Here is a 20303-nt window from a genome sequence, read left to right on the forward strand (position 1 = left end):
GAACATTGGTTTAAGTGGTACACGCTTAATTCCCAGGATTATCTCCAGTGCGAGGATACTTGTGGAAAACCAAAAAAACAAAACAAAATGAAATCATTATAATAAAAAAACATTAATGAATTAAGCAACTAACGCTGAGGTTTTTAATAGTGTAAGTGTATAACAATGATACAATAAGTACTGAAGCATTAATTAATTTCTCTAGCTAAGGTAACCTTTTTATAGCTGTTATTTATACCTTACTATTTCTTAAACCGGATGAGAGTACTTGTATAATTGTTTAACCAATAATTAACTACTTAAACCAGTTGTATATATTATAATAAATATAAATATTATCATTTCGAACTTATAACTCATAAAATGAATCAGTATGAAACAACTATAACATTTAATAATTTTATTTTGAAAAATATTTTAAACTTTTCTTGTGCAAATTAATTTTAGCATATACGATAAGAGAATACAACTTTTGTCCCACTATTTGTACAATTTCACGTATCATCGACCGTAAATGGTTAAAAAAATACTTAATAATGGAAAAATTAACTAAAATATATTTTCTTCAACCAATCATAATCAATATCACAAGTGACACAAACTATGGAACGAAAAACGTGTTCCCATAGAATTTAACTTGTTCTACACAATATTTTTTAGTATTAATGGGGTTAATTACATATAGAGAAAACGTAAAAAACAAACTAGTTTATTATTATATAATATAAGACACAACTTTCAGCCAACATTACCATATAGTTCTATTTGTATTTTCCATTTTCACATTGCAAAAGAGAGAAAAGAAAAATAGAAAATGGTTGAAGCAGAAACAACAGCTTCAATTTATGCTTTAATTTCAAACTGGTTTACACCTTCTTGTTTATTCATCTTCATCAACCTCGTCATAGGAACCATTTTCATCATCAAATCACGAGTTGACTCACCCCAACTCACTCCGGAAACAGAAACTCAGAACCCGGTTCATGATAAACATGAACCGGAACCGGTTGAAGGGAGCCAAGAGAGGCTGAACCGGGGTCCTTCGTTGTTGGAACGGGTTATGTCAGTGAAGCTGTTTCGGTTGCAGTCAATTGAAGGTGAAGTAGTACATCATGGTGGTGAAGAATTAGAAGGGGTTGATGAGAAAGCTGATAATTTTATAAAGAGGTTTAAGGAACAGTTAAGGTTGCAGAGGCTTGATTCTATTCTACGTTATAGAGATATGATGAAAGGAAACTGATGAAGATATATAGAAGGAGACAATATCAGAAAGAAACCCTTTGTGACTTTTGATTGTTATTCATTCATTTTTCTATATTGGCTGTTTGTAAACAAAAGCATAATGTATATGAATTTCATTTACCACCTATCAGATTTTGAATTGTGTTTCTGGTCGTGATCACGGTCATAGTTGTGGTCACAACCATGTGGTCTTTGCGATTGTTGCCATGTGGATCGTGATCATTATGATGTGAATTTTTTATTAATTTAATGCCATGTGATATGGCCTAAATATGGTCCATGTGATGATGCTGAGGTCAAATGAAACACATAATTATGATTTAATGTCATACCTCAATTGTGGTATGATGCACTTAGTAGACATCATAATCACAATGTGTCATTGCAATCACAATTATCATAACTATAGAAAATTTTGTAACTTATATTTCTGTGCGTAAGTTCTATTGAAAGAGTTGATAATTTTTATAATGTATTCATAACTATAGAAAAAACGCTTATGGTGTGAATATGAGATAGAATATAAGAGGTAGTTGTAATAATATTTGAACAACCTAAAATTAACTTCGCTTATAATAAACCAAATTATCTCTATCTGGCCATTAGTCCAAAATGATACTGACGCCATGTTTTCGAAATCATGCAGCTGGAACCTTTCGCCCGTCTTCGATAAAGAAAATTGCTGTTTCCGGAACCTGCAGGAGGAAGATAAACTGTCATATAATGTTTCAAAGTCTCTAGGGAAAAACCAATGAATGAGCTCAACCTGAAAAAGAGAACTGATTAAATAAATTAGACAATGGACCATGTATGTTGTCAAATTGAATATGTTTTGTGTTGATTTAGTGAATGAATTCTTCAAGCATTTACTGCAATCCTTTTGAAGCTCATGTGAACTTTATATTTAACAGGTGAAACTCCATCTTTACATGGAATATTTACATGTATATAAAACACAGATGCATCATCCATCTTTACATCGAATATTTTCAAACTCCATTTTAATAATTAAAGTCGTCATCAATATGAACAAATTACACAAAAGGCACATAGGTGCCAAGCTATTTATATAAATTAGATCATGTCACACAAGTTAGTTAAAAATAATAGTTCCAACGTAATCGGACATTACCAAGAGACTTGGGTAACACTGGGAAAAGAAACAAATAATAACCGAAAAACAAAACCACTTACATCAGGCCATGTATCTGTAATGAACTCCACAATGTCATAAGCTATATCCCCTTGAACATCAATTTGATCTTTCTCAGTTGGACCCTGACACCAATCAATTCACAGCAGTGTAAAACATCATATAGATCTATTAAACAAACTAATTATATATCTATCGTCTTAAATCAAATAAACCTTGACAATGGAGGCTCCGGTAGCAAACTTTTTCCCGAGTTTCTTTGAAGCATCACTGAGCTTGATACCTAAAATGTAATAAAAGAGACTTGAGTAAGAATTATGAACTGCACCAATGTAATGGTAATTTGAGAGAACACAAAATTTTGCTCACCGAAAAGCTCCAGGCCTTTCACAGTAGTGATACATTTTCGTTTGTTACGTATGACCTTCTCAATGACAACCTCTTGCCTCTCCTGAAAAAAAGGCACTTCTGATCATATTAAACGAATGGAATTATGATATTTACTATGGAATGATGAGTGTTTTTTATTTGAGACCATAAAAGAATTGCAAGACATGCCTTTTTCTTCATCTTCCCTCCAGGAAGACGTTTCACCTCTTCTTTCTTCGAAGCTATAATAACAAAATTAATCATGAGGAGGAGTTCAAAAAGATTTTGATATAACCAATTGCCATACAGTAGAAACTCGAAATTTACTTTCCAACCAATAGTAATGAAAACATAAAATTCTCTAAAAACTACGAAAACAAACATATCAAAAATACTAATGGCAAACAAAATATCAAAAGTTGTTGGGTACAGAATATTAAAACTAAAATCAACATAACAACATAAGTATAAGTAGTATCCAAACTAATGTGATGTCACTGAAAATGTATGTTAGGGGTATAATATTCAACGTTCCAAACTAAATATATTAGAATAGAATAGGCGCATATGAGCATATCTACTAGCTACTTTACAACTATTCAGTTTAATCATAATTGGGTACAAAATAAGCTGATTATAGTTGGGGTACAAAATATTTATACCTCTACAGCTTAGCAGAATGTGCACATATTCTAATAGAATATACACTAACAAAACATTCACAGTCAACTAACAGAATACTAATACTCTGATATTAAGGTAAGGTAATGTTTGGCATCCGGAGAGAACAGGATATTCGTTCTCTTTAGTTCCACCCCTTATAGTGGAACAAAAGTATTCCATTGTTTCATTTGATATCTTGTTTTGTTGTATCTATAAAGTATATCTACTAAACGCTATCTAATTTACAACTTCATCAACAAATAACCATTGGTTTTGGATGCGCTAGTGCTACTAAACGTTTCATTCTTCATTTTGCTTAGTCTTTGGTTTTCAGGAAAAAGAAAAAAACTATTGTCACATAGTATCAGAGGTGCTAAAATTTAGGTATCATTTACCCATGTTTTGAGAAATTTAGCCTAGAAGACATCATGAGTCACGACCTTTCTTTGTTTTTTTGTGTGGGGGTGTTAAGGTTCCATCTCGAAACCAATTAGCAATGAGAGGAGTAGTTCAACAAATATTTAAATCATTCACGAGACACTGAGGTAGGCGACGTGGAAATTACTTCCCAACATGTCATGCCTCCTTCATAGAAGCTTACCGGACCAGGTGAAAGGTTAAATACGATCCATGATTAAAGGGCATCTTTTGGCCAAAAACAACTGGACAAAAGTTAGGCTCTAGCTCTTATGTCATGTTAAAGTTCCATCTCAAAACCAATTGACAATGAGGAGTAGCCCAACAAGTATTTAAACGATTCCTAAGAAAATAATGTAGGCGATCTGAGACCTACTTCCCAACAGGGGTGAGTAGCACATTTTAGTGATACTAAATAATAAATGAGCCATTGTTCCTTCAAGAACAGGCAGAACTCCTCTAAAGCATTCCCCGTGTTTATATTCGCTTCGTTCTAGAAGCAATAAGCTCTTTATAAGTTCTTCCAAGGTCCAAACTCCTCTAAATGTATGACCTATGAGTATGAGGCACACATTCCATGCTTCAAACACTTACTAAGTAGAACGTTTAGCTCAAAATCCAATTACCCCAACTATTATCGGATCAAAGTAACTAACAATATTCCTGCCAATGAAGCACGTAGCTTACTTAGCAAAGACAACTATTCACAATTCCAATCATTAATACCTATGCATCAGCATACAAAAGATAAGATCTAACACATTGAATATTTTTTAGTATAACCAAGGATATCCCCTCACCTATGGATAAGTAATTAATCTCTTTCGGAGTGCATGGTTACCCATCCCAAACAAGTGTCGCTTACAAGAATCGAATATTTGACCTTTTGGTCATTCTAGGGATCGAGTTAAGCTTTAGACTACTAGACCAACTAATACCATAAGATCTAAGACATTGAATATGCAACCACCATACTAATAAGAAAACACACTAAAATTCAAAATTATTATAAACCCTCACACAGTAATTTTTAAATAACTTGTGAATGTAAATATATATTTTTTACCTGAGGTAGCACCTGCACCACTAACACCAGAAGATATACCAGTACCTTGTAACTTGTCAGCAACATTATCAGCATCTTTCTCATTTGCCTCTGCAAAAATTCAACCCAATAAAAAAATTGAATTTTGATATCAAATTTAAATATGGGGTTAAAAGGAAAATTGAATGTTGGAAAATAGAGAGTGAAAAAATGGAACCTTTAACAAGATTGGGGTAAAGTTCAGGAACGTTTTGAATCAACCAGGGTTTGCATTTATCGAAATCGGATCCGAATTCACAGTATTCAGGTGGTAAGGAACAAATGGGGCAATAGAGTACACGAAGTGGTTGGGGTTTTTCCGCCATTGCTACACTTAAACCTAACGATAATTCAAGCTTTGACACTGTGTTTGAGAGAAAGAAGAAAACGGTGCGTTTCGACAACGCCAAAAGATATCTATGAAGCTGACCTTATTATATATACTTCTTACTAGTATTGGTGGAGTGTGAGTCTAATACTCTAACCTCAAATCATTGGTTTCTCCCGTGTCATTTCATATGTTATGAGTTTGTGATTGATTATAATTCTTCTTTAAGTTATAATTTAATTATTAAATATTTTTCAGACCAATATAAACTCGTGACACATAAAATGACACGAACTCTAACATAACAAATGTGCTTCCCAAATCCCAAATCATTAGGTTTGGAGAATCTCATGTGAAACCAATTTATGTGAATATTTTTTTTATTACAAACTAAATATGGAAATATTGAACAATATGTTAATCTCAATTGATATTTAACATGTTTCATCTCAAAACTAAATTACAATGAAATAAGTATAGGTATTTAAATTATATGTAGAAAAAATGAAGTAGATGGTATAAGACTTTTCCAACATAATACTTGATTAAGTATAAGACTTTTCCAACATAATACTTGATTAAGTATTTAAATGAACGAAGAAACCTTAAGGTTGAAAGGTGAAATAGAATTAGAATTCTTGTTATGCAAATAAGTAAATTTAGATTTTCAATGGAATAAAGATGTTTAACAAATCAAACTCTATTATATGCTGGTGCAACTTTTTATGATTGAGTAGCTTAAAATTATTCAATTTAGATAATTAATAACTTTTTACATCAATTATAATAAATGATATATGAAGTGATAAAATCAAATGTTTTGTTAAGATATTAGTTTAGTGGTGTAAGGTCAAACTGAATATTCAAGGTTAAAACTTAGATTCCTGAGAGTGGACACTCATTAGGAGGGCAGCCATGAACTTCAAAAAAAAAAATTTCTTACAAAAAATGTGAGAATATATTATTGATAGTACAAAAAAAATCTCATGTTTTGGTACCTTATCCAATAAATAGACCAAAGGTATAAGGAAAAACTGGATGAGTGAGCTGTGGCATGAGTAAAGTGTCTGTAGCTTGTGCATGAGAGATGCCAAAATTTTCTGCACCAAGTTCTGCTCAACTTTTCTTGCAAGATAAGTGGTTCCAGGTCATTGCCACTTGCATCAACAATCAATTAAAAATCACAAACCCTTACATATAAACTAAGAATCACACTTTTGTCTCCCATTAAATGGATTATGTTTAATAAATGAATTATAAACATGATATCTTGTACATTAGGTTTGATAAGTTGAAATGAATAAGTGGTAGCGACTCAATGAAATTAATAACTATAAGTCCCTGAAGTTATAAGTTTGAATCACGGAAGTTCCTTTTAGGGGGAATAAAATACTGCAGGGGATATTTAAGCTTAATAGGTGGCAAACTAGTAAATTCATGAACCTTAGGTTCGCATATCAAGGCTGAGGTGTTACACTAGCCAGATCTGCAACCTTGTTCACACCACTCTGAATCACAACAGATAAAAAACAACAAAATACATATTACATGAAAATATCATGAATATCTTCAAATGCTATTTGATAAAATTACTAAAAAGGATTTACTCTCATTCATAAATACTTAACAAAACATTAATTAATTGTTCATCTCCACTGAGTTTTATTTCAGTTATTTCTATTAATTCCCTGATTCCACTTGAATTTCAAAACGGCTCAACAACTTGATGACTATGACTTCACTACAACTACTATACATGAAGCTTCCTACCAGTAGAGTCATTCTTATTGAAATGCAACTCCTTAGCCACATGAGAAAATCCTATCATATTATTACTTTCACTTTCACATTTGGATGATATAATAGTTTGAATTTATGTATTAACCTATTCTTTGTGACAGACAAAATAACAAACAATATGCATATTATAGATTAAGACAATGAAATATATTATGAGTTACTATACATCAAAAAATGTTCCCATATTATTTTTCATTGAGATTTTTTTACTTGTGATGGTTAAAATTTCACAGTTTGGAAGTTTTCAAAGTAGTATTAATCAAACTTTAATCTCATTTTACTTTAGTTTTCTGACATTTTTAGACAAGTTCTCTACTGAGTAAGAGTTTGAATCAATATTATGAAATTCGAGTCATACCCCAAATCAAAAGAAGTCTCATATTAGGTTTATCTAGTTAAACTGTATGGTCGGGTCGTATGAAGTCATATATAATTAATAAATCACGGTCAATTCTTCAAGCAACTTATAAAATCGGAATAATCTATTATCTATATTATAAAAATGGTCAACTATTCAACAAACTTATACAAGTGGAATATATATTATTAGCCTCTTATTCTTATTATAAACCATTATTTAGAATATTTTTGTGTTACTTTTATATGAGTTATTTTTATCACTTTTAACTAGTAAGGAACAATAAATTTAACAACTTTTTAAAAAATTATAAGAATAAACTGTAATACTATTATTATTCTTTAATTAATGAATAAAAAAGAATATATTGGCCACAAATCTATCTATATACTATATAATAAAAAAGGCTCCGTCATGTCATTCTATGATACATGTCTTGTAATGTGAAGTGGTCAATGCTGGTTTCAATGCTTTCGATTCCTTCCATTCGGAACCTTAGCCTTCTAGCAGCCTTATCAGTTCTAGCATTCCAGGTTTCTCAGTCAGCTTCAAGACTTTGATTCGACCTACTCTCCAATTAGCCTTTTCTTCTTTCTTGAGCTAATTAAGATTGCTTTCAGGTCTATGTCATGTCCATGTCGGCTAAGTTGGAATACTGTATTTTTTTGCTAAGTTGGAGTGGAAAAGAGAAGAATTAATCAAATGCAAACAAAATGCTAAAAATAGGCCAACATGATCCACACATGACATGCTTAAGCTTGACAAGGCAAACTATCTTTTTTAATTAATGTACCTCCTCTCATACTGGATAAAAATGTATATACCCCACTTTCTTAATAATGCGAAATAATATATATATTTTAACTATGCGAATGTATAAGTGTTTTTAGCAATACGGATGTATGGATAATATATGTGTTTTTAACCATGTGACTGTACGAGTAATATGTATGTTCTTAATCATTTAAGTGCATATATAATATGCATGTTATTTATCATACAGCAAAAAAATATCGTCCCGTACAAATACATGGTAAATTGCTAGTTTATAACAAACATAACATTTACCCATTATTTTTATGGACCAATCACTACAATAGGCCGGTCAAGAATTAATTAATTCCTATAGCAGCATGCCCAATGGTATCTTAGTTTCTCTGCTCATGTTTATAAAAAACTTTTCAAAGTCAATATTTTAATTGTTACGCTTTGTTAATCTATCTATTCATGCAAAATCAATGCTATCTTATAGAAATAAAAACACCTGGTCTAAGTAAAGATGATAATTGATATATTATACAGAACCGCAAAACTAAAAAATTGATGCGGACGTGTTAACATATACCAGTATATAGTGGGTAGGAGGTCAAAATTCCAATACACATTTTTGTTGATAGGTTTTTTTATCCGTAATTAACTTTATTAAAATAAGAAATATAAGTTATGAGAACAAGTGATACTCCTATCACACTACAGAAAATTAACAAGAAGAAATAAACTTATAGGGGTTCAACACCCATTCCAAATAAGAGAAATTAAAGGTATTGCAGCGAGCACTTAGGAATTCCAAGAATGTAAAAAATAAGATCTATCACCTCTTTAGAATGGAATTGAGAATTCTCAAAAGTAATCTTGTTCCTAGAATGCCAAATATTCCAAATTACAATGAACCAAAGAGACATACATCTTCTGAATTTTTTTGTCTCCAAACACAACAAGGACATATGAGAGGAGAAGTTTACCTTAGTATCATTGGAAAGACTTAATGTGTAATGAAGAAAAGCCAAGAGTTTCTAGAAGGAAGTGAGACAGCAAAGGAGGACCTTGTGAAATGGTTGGGCACTGAAAAAGAATCTATTAGCAGTCCAGAAAATTAGGAAACAAGGCATGGAGATAGGGTGTGTGTCCATAGTATTCGCCTCAATGATTACTTGAGAATGTAAAGACTATTTAGGGGGAGAGAGAAGGCATGGAGTGTGGATTATGAGAATTCTTCTACACTCTTCTCCCATCACTATCTCTCAAATTTACTGTTTTCCTGTACTTCTTCTTTCATGTAACTCATGCAGACATGAGTTCTGCAACAATACTAAATAATATAGAATTTTCCTACTACTCTCTTACTTATATTTCATTGGTGTTTTCATCTCACCATGGCAGAAAACACTAGAATGAAGGAGATGAACAGTAAGATCAAACGTAATGCACATGTCATTAAAGCAATTCATAAGGATTTTCAAACTGAAATGGAACATTTTGACGCCAGAACAGATTCCAGATTTGAAAGAACCGAGGCATGGCAACGAGGGGCAGATCTCACTTTGCATCAAATTAGTGAGGCTCAAAATCAATTGGTACAATAAACAACAACATCAAAACTCTCATGATGCAAGAAAATCAAGCAGTACTCTGTTTTAGGGTTAGGAACATCAAACTTGAATTTCCACATTTTGATGGAAAGAATGTCCATGATTGGATTTTTAAGGCAGAACAATTTTTTGGGATCAGGATACACCAAACAATGACAGATTAACCATCACTACGATTCACTTGGATCAAGAGGTGGCACCTTGGTTTCAAATGATGCAAAGAACCCATCCTTTCACCTCATGGTTGGAATTTACTAGAGCATTAAAATTGGATTTTGGTCCTTCAATTTATGAATGTCCTAGAGCAACTCTGTATAAATTAAACCCAAACTGGTACAGTTAATAAAAATTATATGCAATTTACTTCATTAGCTAATAGAGTCTATGAGATTAGCATGTATGCATTGCTAGATTGTTCCATTAGTGGCTTGAAAGCTGGAATATGAATAGAAGTAATGACCCATACACCAATTTCAATTGTCAAAGCAATTTCCATAACCAAAGTCTATGAAGAAAAAGATAGACTACACTCTAGACCTCACAAAACCCAAAACCACTTTTCTAAAAATTCTTACCAAAACGAAATCCCAAAGAAAACAGAAATAACCCAAAAATATAACTCACTCATACTCAATACACTTCCCACTAGACCAATGAATCGATTACAAAAAAATAACAACATTAAAAGAATGTCCTCATCAGAACTACAATTGAGAAGAGACAAAGGCTTGTGCTACTGGTGTGATGACAAATCTTCTTTCAATCACAAATGCCCCAACAAACACTTCATAATTTTGCAATATGATGATGAGGATCAAGTACCAATTGAACATGATAAGGACTCAACATAATGGAATCATATAGAACAAATACCAAGAGAATAGGAACATCATTTATCCCTTAATGCTATGAAATGGACAAATGGAATGGGAACATTAAGATTTTAAAGGCAAATTGGCAGTATAAAAGTACAAATACTGATTGATGGAGGTAGCTCATATAACTTTCTACAACCAAGGATAACTCAATGCCTTAAATTACCAATTGAGTCGACAACTGATTTTGAAGTATTGGTAGGAAATGGACAATCCACGACAATAGAAGGATTAATCCAACAACTACCAATTAAAGTGCAAGGACATGAATTAGTGGTACCTGTGTACTTCCTTCCAATAGCTGGGGCAAATCTAATCTTGGGAACAACATGACTTACAACTCTTGGTGTCCATGTAGCAAATTACGCAACCCTCATCCTAATTTTTTTTTCAACAGGGCAAACTTGTGACACTCTAGGGAGAGAGACAGATGATACCAGCACAAGCCTAGTTGAACCAACTTAGAAGAATGCAACATATTGATGCAATTGCTGAAGTATTTACAATTCAAGTCATGAAACCAACAGTATAGGAAGATGGTCTTAAAGAATTACCAACTGATATTGCACCTGAGCTAGCTATACTACTACACACTTATAAAGTAGTGTTTGATAGCCCAAAAGGATTACTGCCTCCCAGAGAACACACACATGTCATACACTTACAAGAAGGGACAACACCAGTCAAGGTTCATCCATATAGATACCCTCATAGTCACGAAGAACAAATAGAGAAAATGGTACAAGAAATGTTGGACCAAGAAATCATTACAACTAGCACCAATCCCTTCTCTTCTCCAATAATACTTGTTAAAAAAAGGATGGCAGCTGGAGATTTTATACAGTCTACATGACTCTAAATGCAGTGACAATAAAGGACATCTTTTTTATGCCTACTGTGGATGAACTATTAGATGAACTCTTTGGTGCTAAGTTTTTTTTTCAAAAATAGATTTGAGATCAAACTATCATCAAATCTTAATGCAACCTGAAGATACATACAAAACATTTTGAACACACCATGGGCATTATGAGTAGTTAGTAATACCATTTGGGCTTACTAATGCCCCATCAACATTTCAAAGCTTGACGAACCACATATTTCTACACGCTTTAAGAAAATATATTACGGTATTCTTTGATAATATTTTGGTGTATAGCACTACATGGTATGAACACTTAGTTCATCTGGAAGTTATTCTAAAAACAATTGCAACAACATATCCTATTTGCTAAGATATCTAAATACTCTTTTGGTGTTGAACAAATAGAATATTTAGGCCACATAGTTTCTGGACAGGGAGTAACTATGGATGCCAATAAAATTCAAGCAATGCTACAATGGTCCACTCATGCTATTCTCAAACAATTGGGAGGATTCCTAGGCTTGACATGATACTATAGAAGATTCATTAAATCATATGCTAAGATTGTTGCTCCTTTGACTGATATGTTAAGGAAGGAGTCTTTTGTCTAGAATGCAGATTCTAAAATGGCTTTTAATAAATTTAAGGAAGCCATGACTTCTACTCATGTGTTGGCATTACCAAACTTCAACCAACCATTCATCTTAGAAACTGATGCTTTTGGAAGTGGTGTAGTAGGAGTAGTATTACATTAGAAGGGACACCCAATTGCATATTTTTCCAAGAAGTTGGCACCTAGAAACCAAAAGAAGCATGCTTACTTCAGAGAAACGTTGGCTATTTCTGAAGCTATTTCTAAGTTCAGACATTATTTGCTAGGAAAAAAGTTCATCATTCGTACTGGTCAAAAGAGTCTGAGAAACTTGATGGATCAAACTCTGCTAACACCTGAGAAACAACAATGGTTATACAAGTTCTTGGGATATAACTTTACAATAGAATACAAATCAGGCAAGGAGAATTTGGTTGTTGATGCCTTATCCACAGTTCTTTTGTTGGCTTGGTCAGAACCTCATAGTGATTTTTTGCTAAAACTTAAGCAGGCAACAACAACATATGCTAGGGTTCAAGAGTTAATGAATATTTGCTTGTCTTAAACCAATGTTAATCCTAATTACTCTACAAAAGGAGGTCTATTATTTTGGAAGGAAAGATTAGCGGTTCCTAATGATCATCACGTGTTTCAGCTGTTTCTGGAAGAATATCACAACTCTCCAATTGGAGGACATTTAGGGGTGACCTGAACCAAGGCTTGGATTATGTCTCAGTTCTATTGGCACGACATGAATCAGGACATTCAGGAATTCATAAGGAATTGTTCCATTTGCCAACAAGCAAAAACAGCCCACACTCTTCTTGCTGGACTGCTCCAAGCGTTACCAATTCCAACTCAAGTTTGGGATGATATGGCGATGTATTCCATCACAGGGTTACCCAACTCACATGGATTCACTACAATTATGGTGGTAATTGACATATTATCAAAGTACTCACACTTCATAACCCTCAGTAATTACACTAGTAAAAATGTAGCTGAAGTTTCATGAACCAAATTGTCAAGCTGCATGGTATTCCCAAATCCATTATCTCGGATATGGACAAAGTGTTCACAAGAAAATTTTGGAAACACTTATTCCAACTACAAGGCACAACTCTAGCAATGAGCTCAACATAGCATTCTCAAACAGATCAACAATTTGAAGTGTTGAGATGTTCCTACGCTATTTCACTTACAATAATCCAAAAGAATAGTATAAGGTATTAACTTGGCCTAAATATTAGTATAATACAACTTTTCATACAAGTATAGAGATTACACCCTTTAAAGCTTTATATGGAAGGGAACACCCTATTCTAGTTAGATATATTCCCCATCCAATAGACCCAACTACTCTACAAGAACAATTACTTGAAATGGACAAGCTTCTAACTCATTTAAAGGAGAACATAGAAAAGACACAACATTATATGAATCATCAAGCTCATAAAAAGAGAAGAGAGATACATTTTCAAATGGGAGAGATCGTGTTAGTGAAGTTGCAGCCTTATGGACAACAATCAACAACACTTATGAAGAATAAAAAATTGGGTGTGAGATATTTTGGTCCCTTTAAAATCATAGCCAAAATAGGGGATGTAGATTACAAGTTGCAATTACCAGAACATGAAAAAATACACCCAGTTTTTCATGTCTCACAACTCAAACAATTTCGAGGGGATTCTACATAAACTTATATGCCATTATCTCTAACAACCACAAATACAAGACCAATAGTAATGCCTAATGCAATACTCAGTCAAAGAACTATCTTGCAAGGATCTAGGCTTATTACTCAGGTGTTAGTGCAATGGGAAAACTGACTTCCAAATGAAGCAACATGGGAGAATCTTGTAGAGATGAAACTCAACTTCCATTACCTTAACCTTGAGGATAATGTTGCTTCAAAGGGTATAACATTCTAATAAAGAAAATCCAAGAGCTTATAGAAGGAAGCGAGAATACAAAGGAGGACCATATGAAATGGTTGGGCACTGAAAATAAATCTGTTAGCAGTCCATAAAAGTAGGAAACAAGGCATGGAGAAAGGGTGTGTGTCCCTAATATTCACCTCAATGATTAAGTGAGAATATAAAGGCTATTTAGGGGGGGGGGAGGCATGGGATCTGGATAATGAGAATTCTTATGCATTCTTCTCCCAGCATTATGTCTCAAATTTACTATTTTCCTGTACTTATTCTTTCATGTAACTAATGCAGATGTGAGTTCTGCAACAATACTAAATAATACAGAATTTCCCTACTACTCTCTTAATTTTATTTCATGATGTAAAACCAAAACGACAGTAGACTTGTTGCCAAACATGATAAGACTTCGAGCATGTAAAAAATGTGGTTTATCACTTCCTCCTCTTCCCCACAAAAAGCACAACTTGGCACAATATTTGCACCTAGGACACTCCTTTGAACGAGACATAACTTTGTTGAAACTCTCCCCAAGAAAAATTTTCACTCTAAATATTTCATATTTGGTGGTACATTACATTCCCATGTCTTTTTGAAAATCATGTTGTCATCCCGACTATCTTCAAGAGAAAGAACCATGTATGCATTTCGAACCGAGTATTTGCCTTCTTTGTCATGAATCCAAATCCATCCATTTGCGGCGTCAAACTTAGGTTCGAAATTCCCAAGCATCTTAATGATGTTCTCATATTCTTGTTGCTCCCAAAGAAACAACTTTCGCCTAAATGAAAGAGACTATGTCCATACTTCATTTCTCCATGGAACTAACTAATGCATCTTTATGAAAAGTCACCTGAAATAGTCTAGGAAATAAGTTTTTAAGATGGTCCCTCCCCACCCGTAACTTTGACCAAAATCTCACATCCTTACCTGAATCTAATCTCCTACGAAAACCTTTATCAAACCACCCCTTCCCGACACTTTCATGATCATTACTAAGGTTACCTATATCTCTCCACTAAGCCGAGCCCCTCATAAAAAACTCATAATTAGTAATCCCGCCACCCTGATAGATCTCTACTCCATATCTACATTGTAATACTTTTATCCAAAGATAATTTCTTTCATAAAGCAATTTACATCTCTATTTACCTAAATGAGCTAGGTTGGATACCAATTTAAAGCATATCAAGATACTTTTAAGTATCATAATATCCTAATCAGAGTTCTTTACAATAAGCAAAGTATCATCTGCATATTGGAGATGACAAAATAATCACCTTTTCATTTCCAACCTTATAACCTTGGAATATGCTTTTTTTCACCACTTATCTCATAATACCTCCAAGACCCTCCACCACAATTAAGAATAGAAAATGAGCTATAAGATCCTCTTGCCTAAGTCCTTTCGCAATGATGAATTCATTAGTTGGGCTACCCTTGACCAAAACAGAGACAAAGTTTGATTGTAAGCAGGATTTAATCCAACTCCTCCATTTGAAACTAAACCTCATTTTTTCCATCATATAGAGAAGAAAACTCCAATTTACAGAGTCATGAGCCTTTTCCAAATCCACTTTGCATTGAAGCAATCACAATTTTTCTTCATCTTGGCCTGATCAATAACCTCATTTGCAACGACAATACCGCCCATGATATATCTTCCCTTTATAAAAGTTGATTAATAGTCAGAAATAAGTAAGTGGGTCACCTTCTTGAGTCTAGCAACAAGTAACTTAGAGATAATCATGTGAATACACCCTACAAGAGAGATAGACCTATAATCACCAAGATTTTCAGGACAATTAACCTTTGGGATTAACACAACAACAAAAGCATTACAACCTCTGGGAATGCTACGATAAAAGTCTTCCACCATCAAAACAATATCACCCTTCAGACACTCCCAAAAATGTTTGATGAACGTGAAGTTGAACCCATCAAGTCCTGGGCTTTTATCACCCTCACAACTCCAAATTGCCATTTTTATCTCCTCTTCATCAAACTTTACGGTTAGAAAATCAGTATCCACATCAGATAGTTTGTTGAACTCTATATCATAAAGAGTCAACCTATTCCAATGGCGTTCAGAAAACTTTGACTCAAAGAAATATTTGATGTGATATTTAACTCTAATGGAATCTGCGATCCATTCCGAATTGATTGTCAAACCAACCAAAACCTTGAACCTTCTACTCCTATTGATAGAAGAGTGAAAGAACCTGGAATTAGAGTTGCCTTCACAAATCCATTTCAGTCTAGATTTTTGAAATAGAAGATTATCTTTTTGTCTCGAAGCCCGCCATAGTTCTATTGTAGCCTCTATTCATCTATTGATATCCTCATCTGTAGTGGTACTATTACTGTCATTTTCACTAATAGAGTTACTAATGTCCATCTGATAAGCAATTATACAATCCAGGATACCAAAGTGATCCTTGTTCTAAACCTTCAATGCCCTTTTTAGGTTCTTCAAATTTTCCTTTAACACAAATGATCCTCGACCACTTTCAACCAATTTATTCCACTATTCTTCTAAAAACTTGTCAAATCTATGATCAAATAACCAACAATTATTAGTGCGAAAAGGACATGGACCCCAATCAAAATCATTTGATTTAAGAAGTATATGACAATGGTCAGAGAACGTCCTAGGAAGTCCTAATTCCAACAAATTACCCCAAGCAAGCAACCATGTATCATTTATCAAGAACCTACCAATTCTGCTTGTCGCCTTTCTATTTGACAAAAACCAAGTATACTTCTTACCAACTAGAGGCAAATCACATAAATCCATGTCATCAACAAAATGATTAAATTCATTACACTCTCTTCTATTACCTCGACTCCCAGTGCCTTTTCTTTCACCTTGTTGAAGAATAATATTGAAATCACCCACAAGTCACTAGATAGATCAGATTTAATATTTTTAGCCTCTTCCCAAAATTTTCTCTTTCCATCCATGTCACAAGGGTATTACACATTCATAATATGTGACATATGAGTGTGCACTACCCATTTACCTTTGATAAGCACAAAATTAGATCCACAATACACCTCCTCTGCATGGAATTTCTCCTTATTCCAAATTCTCAGAATCACACCAGAGTTCTCTACTGCTAGTAAAAAGGCCTAGTCACAATTATCAAATCCCCACAAGGATATACAAATCCTACTGTCAATAAGTTGAATCTTGGTTTCATGGATGCAAATAAAATATGACCGTCTTCTTCTTTAACCTCCCAGCAAAATCTCTTATATTAATTGATATGATTTTCATTAACCATATCTTGACTCCCTCTAGTAATTTCAAAGTTTATATGATCCTTTTCTTCTAAATCAATAAGTTTAGCCAGCATTTCATCATCATTACCTTTGTCACTTATACCAATCATTTTCCCAATTTGCCACATTTCTTCAGCCACCCTTAAGTAATTAACATTTTGGGTTGCATCTTCCCCTCTAATGGAGTCCACAACAGAGGCTGTTGCATTACTAGGGCTACTATCCTAATCACGGTTTGGGTTTGAGGTATTATTCATCAAACGAGAAGAAGATAAATGATGAGATTAACACTACCAAGATCAATACAGAAATTGTTCTAATCTGTGAGGAGTTGTTTTTGTTTATGCTTCTTGACATCCTTTGTCTTATTGTTATCAGTGTCCCTATAGAGTTTGATTGTATTAGATTTATCATCCCTTTTGTCCTATACATACTTTTGTATTTGAATGCATAGGGTTAGTGTGATTTACAATCTTTTATTTAATTTAATATTATTGTATTTGGATTTTTTTCTATTTTCTATTTTAATGTGTAGGTTTTGCTTGTGATGTAGCTTGTTAAGTAAAACAAAAAGAAGAATGGTTAGCATACCAAAGATTTTTTTATGGGAAAGCTTTGATGAGTCCATAAAAGCATAAGAGAATAATCAATAAAAACTTACAATGCAACCATCTATTTAATGAAAAATATTAGTTATCCTGATTTTTTAAGGTGAGAAAATATACAATAAAAAATATATATAAAAAAAGACATTAAATAGGAATAGAAGAAATAATATTTAGAGGAAGTAGTAACACTTGGAGAGTCTCACAAAAAAACAACAACTTCATTACAATGCAATTGACCAATGATTAAACGACAAGAAACTAATTTAAAATTCACTCATTTGATTTAGACATGGCCGATAAAGTTATTAAAACTCAGGCCAAGATACGTAAGAGTCTAAACCAAGCAAGCAAACCTACAAGTGAAAGCCATAATCATGCACTGGTTTACAAGCTTCCTCTCACCTAATAATCCATATATTATTCTCTTTCTTTAGAACACCAAAAACTTTGACTTTATGTACCAATTTAATTATTATTTTTTGTACCCATGTCAAGATATATGAAAATGAACAGGCAATGAGAAAACATAAAGTTTAGGAGCACAAAATTCATGGAAAAAAAATAAAGTAGGTCAATGGATTCTGTTTAGGTAATTCATGAATTATATAGAACGGTTAATGAATTTTTTTTAATATTTTTCTATCCCTTTAAAGAGTGAGGCTATTGACACTTTAGTATACCTATCTGCATTCCCATTTTTGCAACTTTTATGTAGCTTTCTCACATTATTTAAATAGCCTTAATATAGACATAATGGACATAACAATGTCATGTTAGTTGTTGGTTCTTGAACTTCAAATTTGAAGTAGAAGATGGGTCCCCATTTTTTAGAAATAATGAAATTTACAATGAATCCAAAATGGAATATATCGTCTATTCACTTTCCAAATATTTGTCATATCTTTTATTGGCAAACAAACATATTATTGAATAAATTAAGAAGATTCAGAACAAATGGTGTTTCACCCAACCAAAAAATCTCAAATATTCTAACATATATTTACCATTTCAATATACGGTGAAGAGAATAAATGATTAACGTGAGGCCTTTAGAATTGTCTAAGTATACGAATAAAGAAGAAAGATAAATTCACACCTTCTAGTTAAGACTTGTCTAAATAATAATTATAGGGATTTAGAACTTGAAAAAAATGTTTGAAACTGACGAGTTTTATATATTATTACTATATCATCTATCATTCATATTTAATTATATATTAATTCTTTAAAAAATATTATAAATGAATGATAGATGATATTCTGATTGTATATAAATCTAAATAAATAAAGAATAAAGTGAAATCGACACCTTCCAGTGAAGAATTTGCTCATAAATATAGCTCCATCAATATGCAACAATAATATGATCAAACAATACAAAATCAAATTAACATTCACAACCCTTAATTTGTTATTCTTTAGCAATTTTTTATGTAGTAAAAACAATTTACGTGATTTAAACATAGCCAATAAAACTATCTAAACTCAAGATAAGACTAAGAGACCAAACCATTCATGTCACAAATATTCACCACTACAAGGAACATTTTTTGAAGCCCTATTTACCAAACCAGCAACCTAAACACACAACTAGATAAACCTAGACACAAATATTTTATTCCAAAAAGCCTTCCCTTCCCTCAATCTACTCATTCCATTGACCAAATAAAGCATGATTAAAAAAATTCTAAAATTGTAATATTGATACTAGGAATGCGTATAATTTGTCTCTCTATGGATTTAGCACCCTCATGCTTTCTTTATAATATTCACTTGTTTATTATATGAGAAAAATAGCTTCAAAGAATTTTCTCTATCTTCCTGCACAGATTCCAAGTCCTTCTTGGAACACCACGACACGGATGATCACTTTCCTTTGAAATCGTAAAATAAATAAATAAATCTAAAAATCACATTTCTAATCTTAAAATTTCAAATATGCTAGATAAAAAATGGAAATACAAGAGGGATTTAGATTTTGTTTAAAAATAAATCCATAACATAGATTTTTTATTGGTAAAAGTAATAGAAGTGTTTGATAGAAAAAATAAATATTTTCTTAACATTGCATGAGGTCTACTATGTTGTCTATAATAGGTGAGATCAGGTTTTAAAAATATCAACTTTTAAAAAAATCTGTTAAACTTAATAGATAAGGTTTTAAGTCATCAAAGTCTATATTATACCAATTTAATTATATTATAATAATATTTATATTGTACCGTTTTAATATAACTAATATTATTTTATATGAAATTTGAGTATAAAAATGTGTAAAAATAATTTATTTTCTAGTGTTATCTAGATTCGGAATATTTAAGACTTATTTCCACCGTGAACGTCAACCTTATAGATTTTAAATTT

General features: G+C 32.6%; 2 protein-coding genes across 2 annotated transcripts; one reads left to right on the plus strand and one right to left on the minus strand.

The window, feature by feature from the left end:
- Positions 755-1315, plus strand: LOC109327862. Its single transcript, XM_019561035.1, has one exon. It carries the CDS (start codon positions 815-817, stop codon positions 1238-1240), a length of 426 nt encoding a protein of 141 aa, XP_019416580.1. The 5' UTR covers positions 755-814; the 3' UTR covers positions 1241-1315.
- LOC109327439 (translation machinery-associated protein 22-like) lies at positions 1866-5353 on the minus strand. Its single transcript, XM_019560583.1, has 7 exons — positions 5107-5353; positions 4911-5000; positions 2954-3006; positions 2765-2846; positions 2611-2678; positions 2437-2520; positions 1866-1937 (listed from the first exon to the last, which is right to left on the minus strand). The coding sequence occupies exons 1-7, from the start codon at positions 5252-5254 to the stop codon at positions 1881-1883; spliced, it is 582 nt and encodes a 193-aa protein (XP_019416128.1). The 5' UTR covers positions 5255-5353; the 3' UTR covers positions 1866-1880.

The sequence above is a fragment of the Lupinus angustifolius genome, chromosome LG15 (genome assembly GCF_001865875.1).
Source record: "Lupinus angustifolius cultivar Tanjil chromosome LG15, LupAngTanjil_v1.0, whole genome shotgun sequence".
In the NCBI taxonomy this organism is placed as follows: domain Eukaryota; kingdom Viridiplantae; phylum Streptophyta; class Magnoliopsida; order Fabales; family Fabaceae; genus Lupinus; species Lupinus angustifolius.

Coding starts and splice junctions, on each gene's coding strand:
- LOC109327862 (XM_019561035.1), top strand. CDS start 815: ATGGTTGAAGCAGAAACAACAGCTTCAATTTATGCTTTAATTTCAAAC.
- LOC109327439 (XM_019560583.1), bottom strand. CDS start 5,254: ATGGCGGAAAAACCCCAACCACTTCGTGTACTCTATTGCCCCATTTGT. Junction 3,007..4,910: donor TGGTGCAGGTGCTACCTCAG/GTAAAAAATATA, acceptor TTGTTATTATAG/CTTCGAAGAAAGAAGAGGTG. Junction 1,938..2,436: donor TTACAGATACATGGCCTGAT/GTAAGTGGTTTT, acceptor TTCCTCCTGCAG/GTTCCGGAAACAGCAATTTT.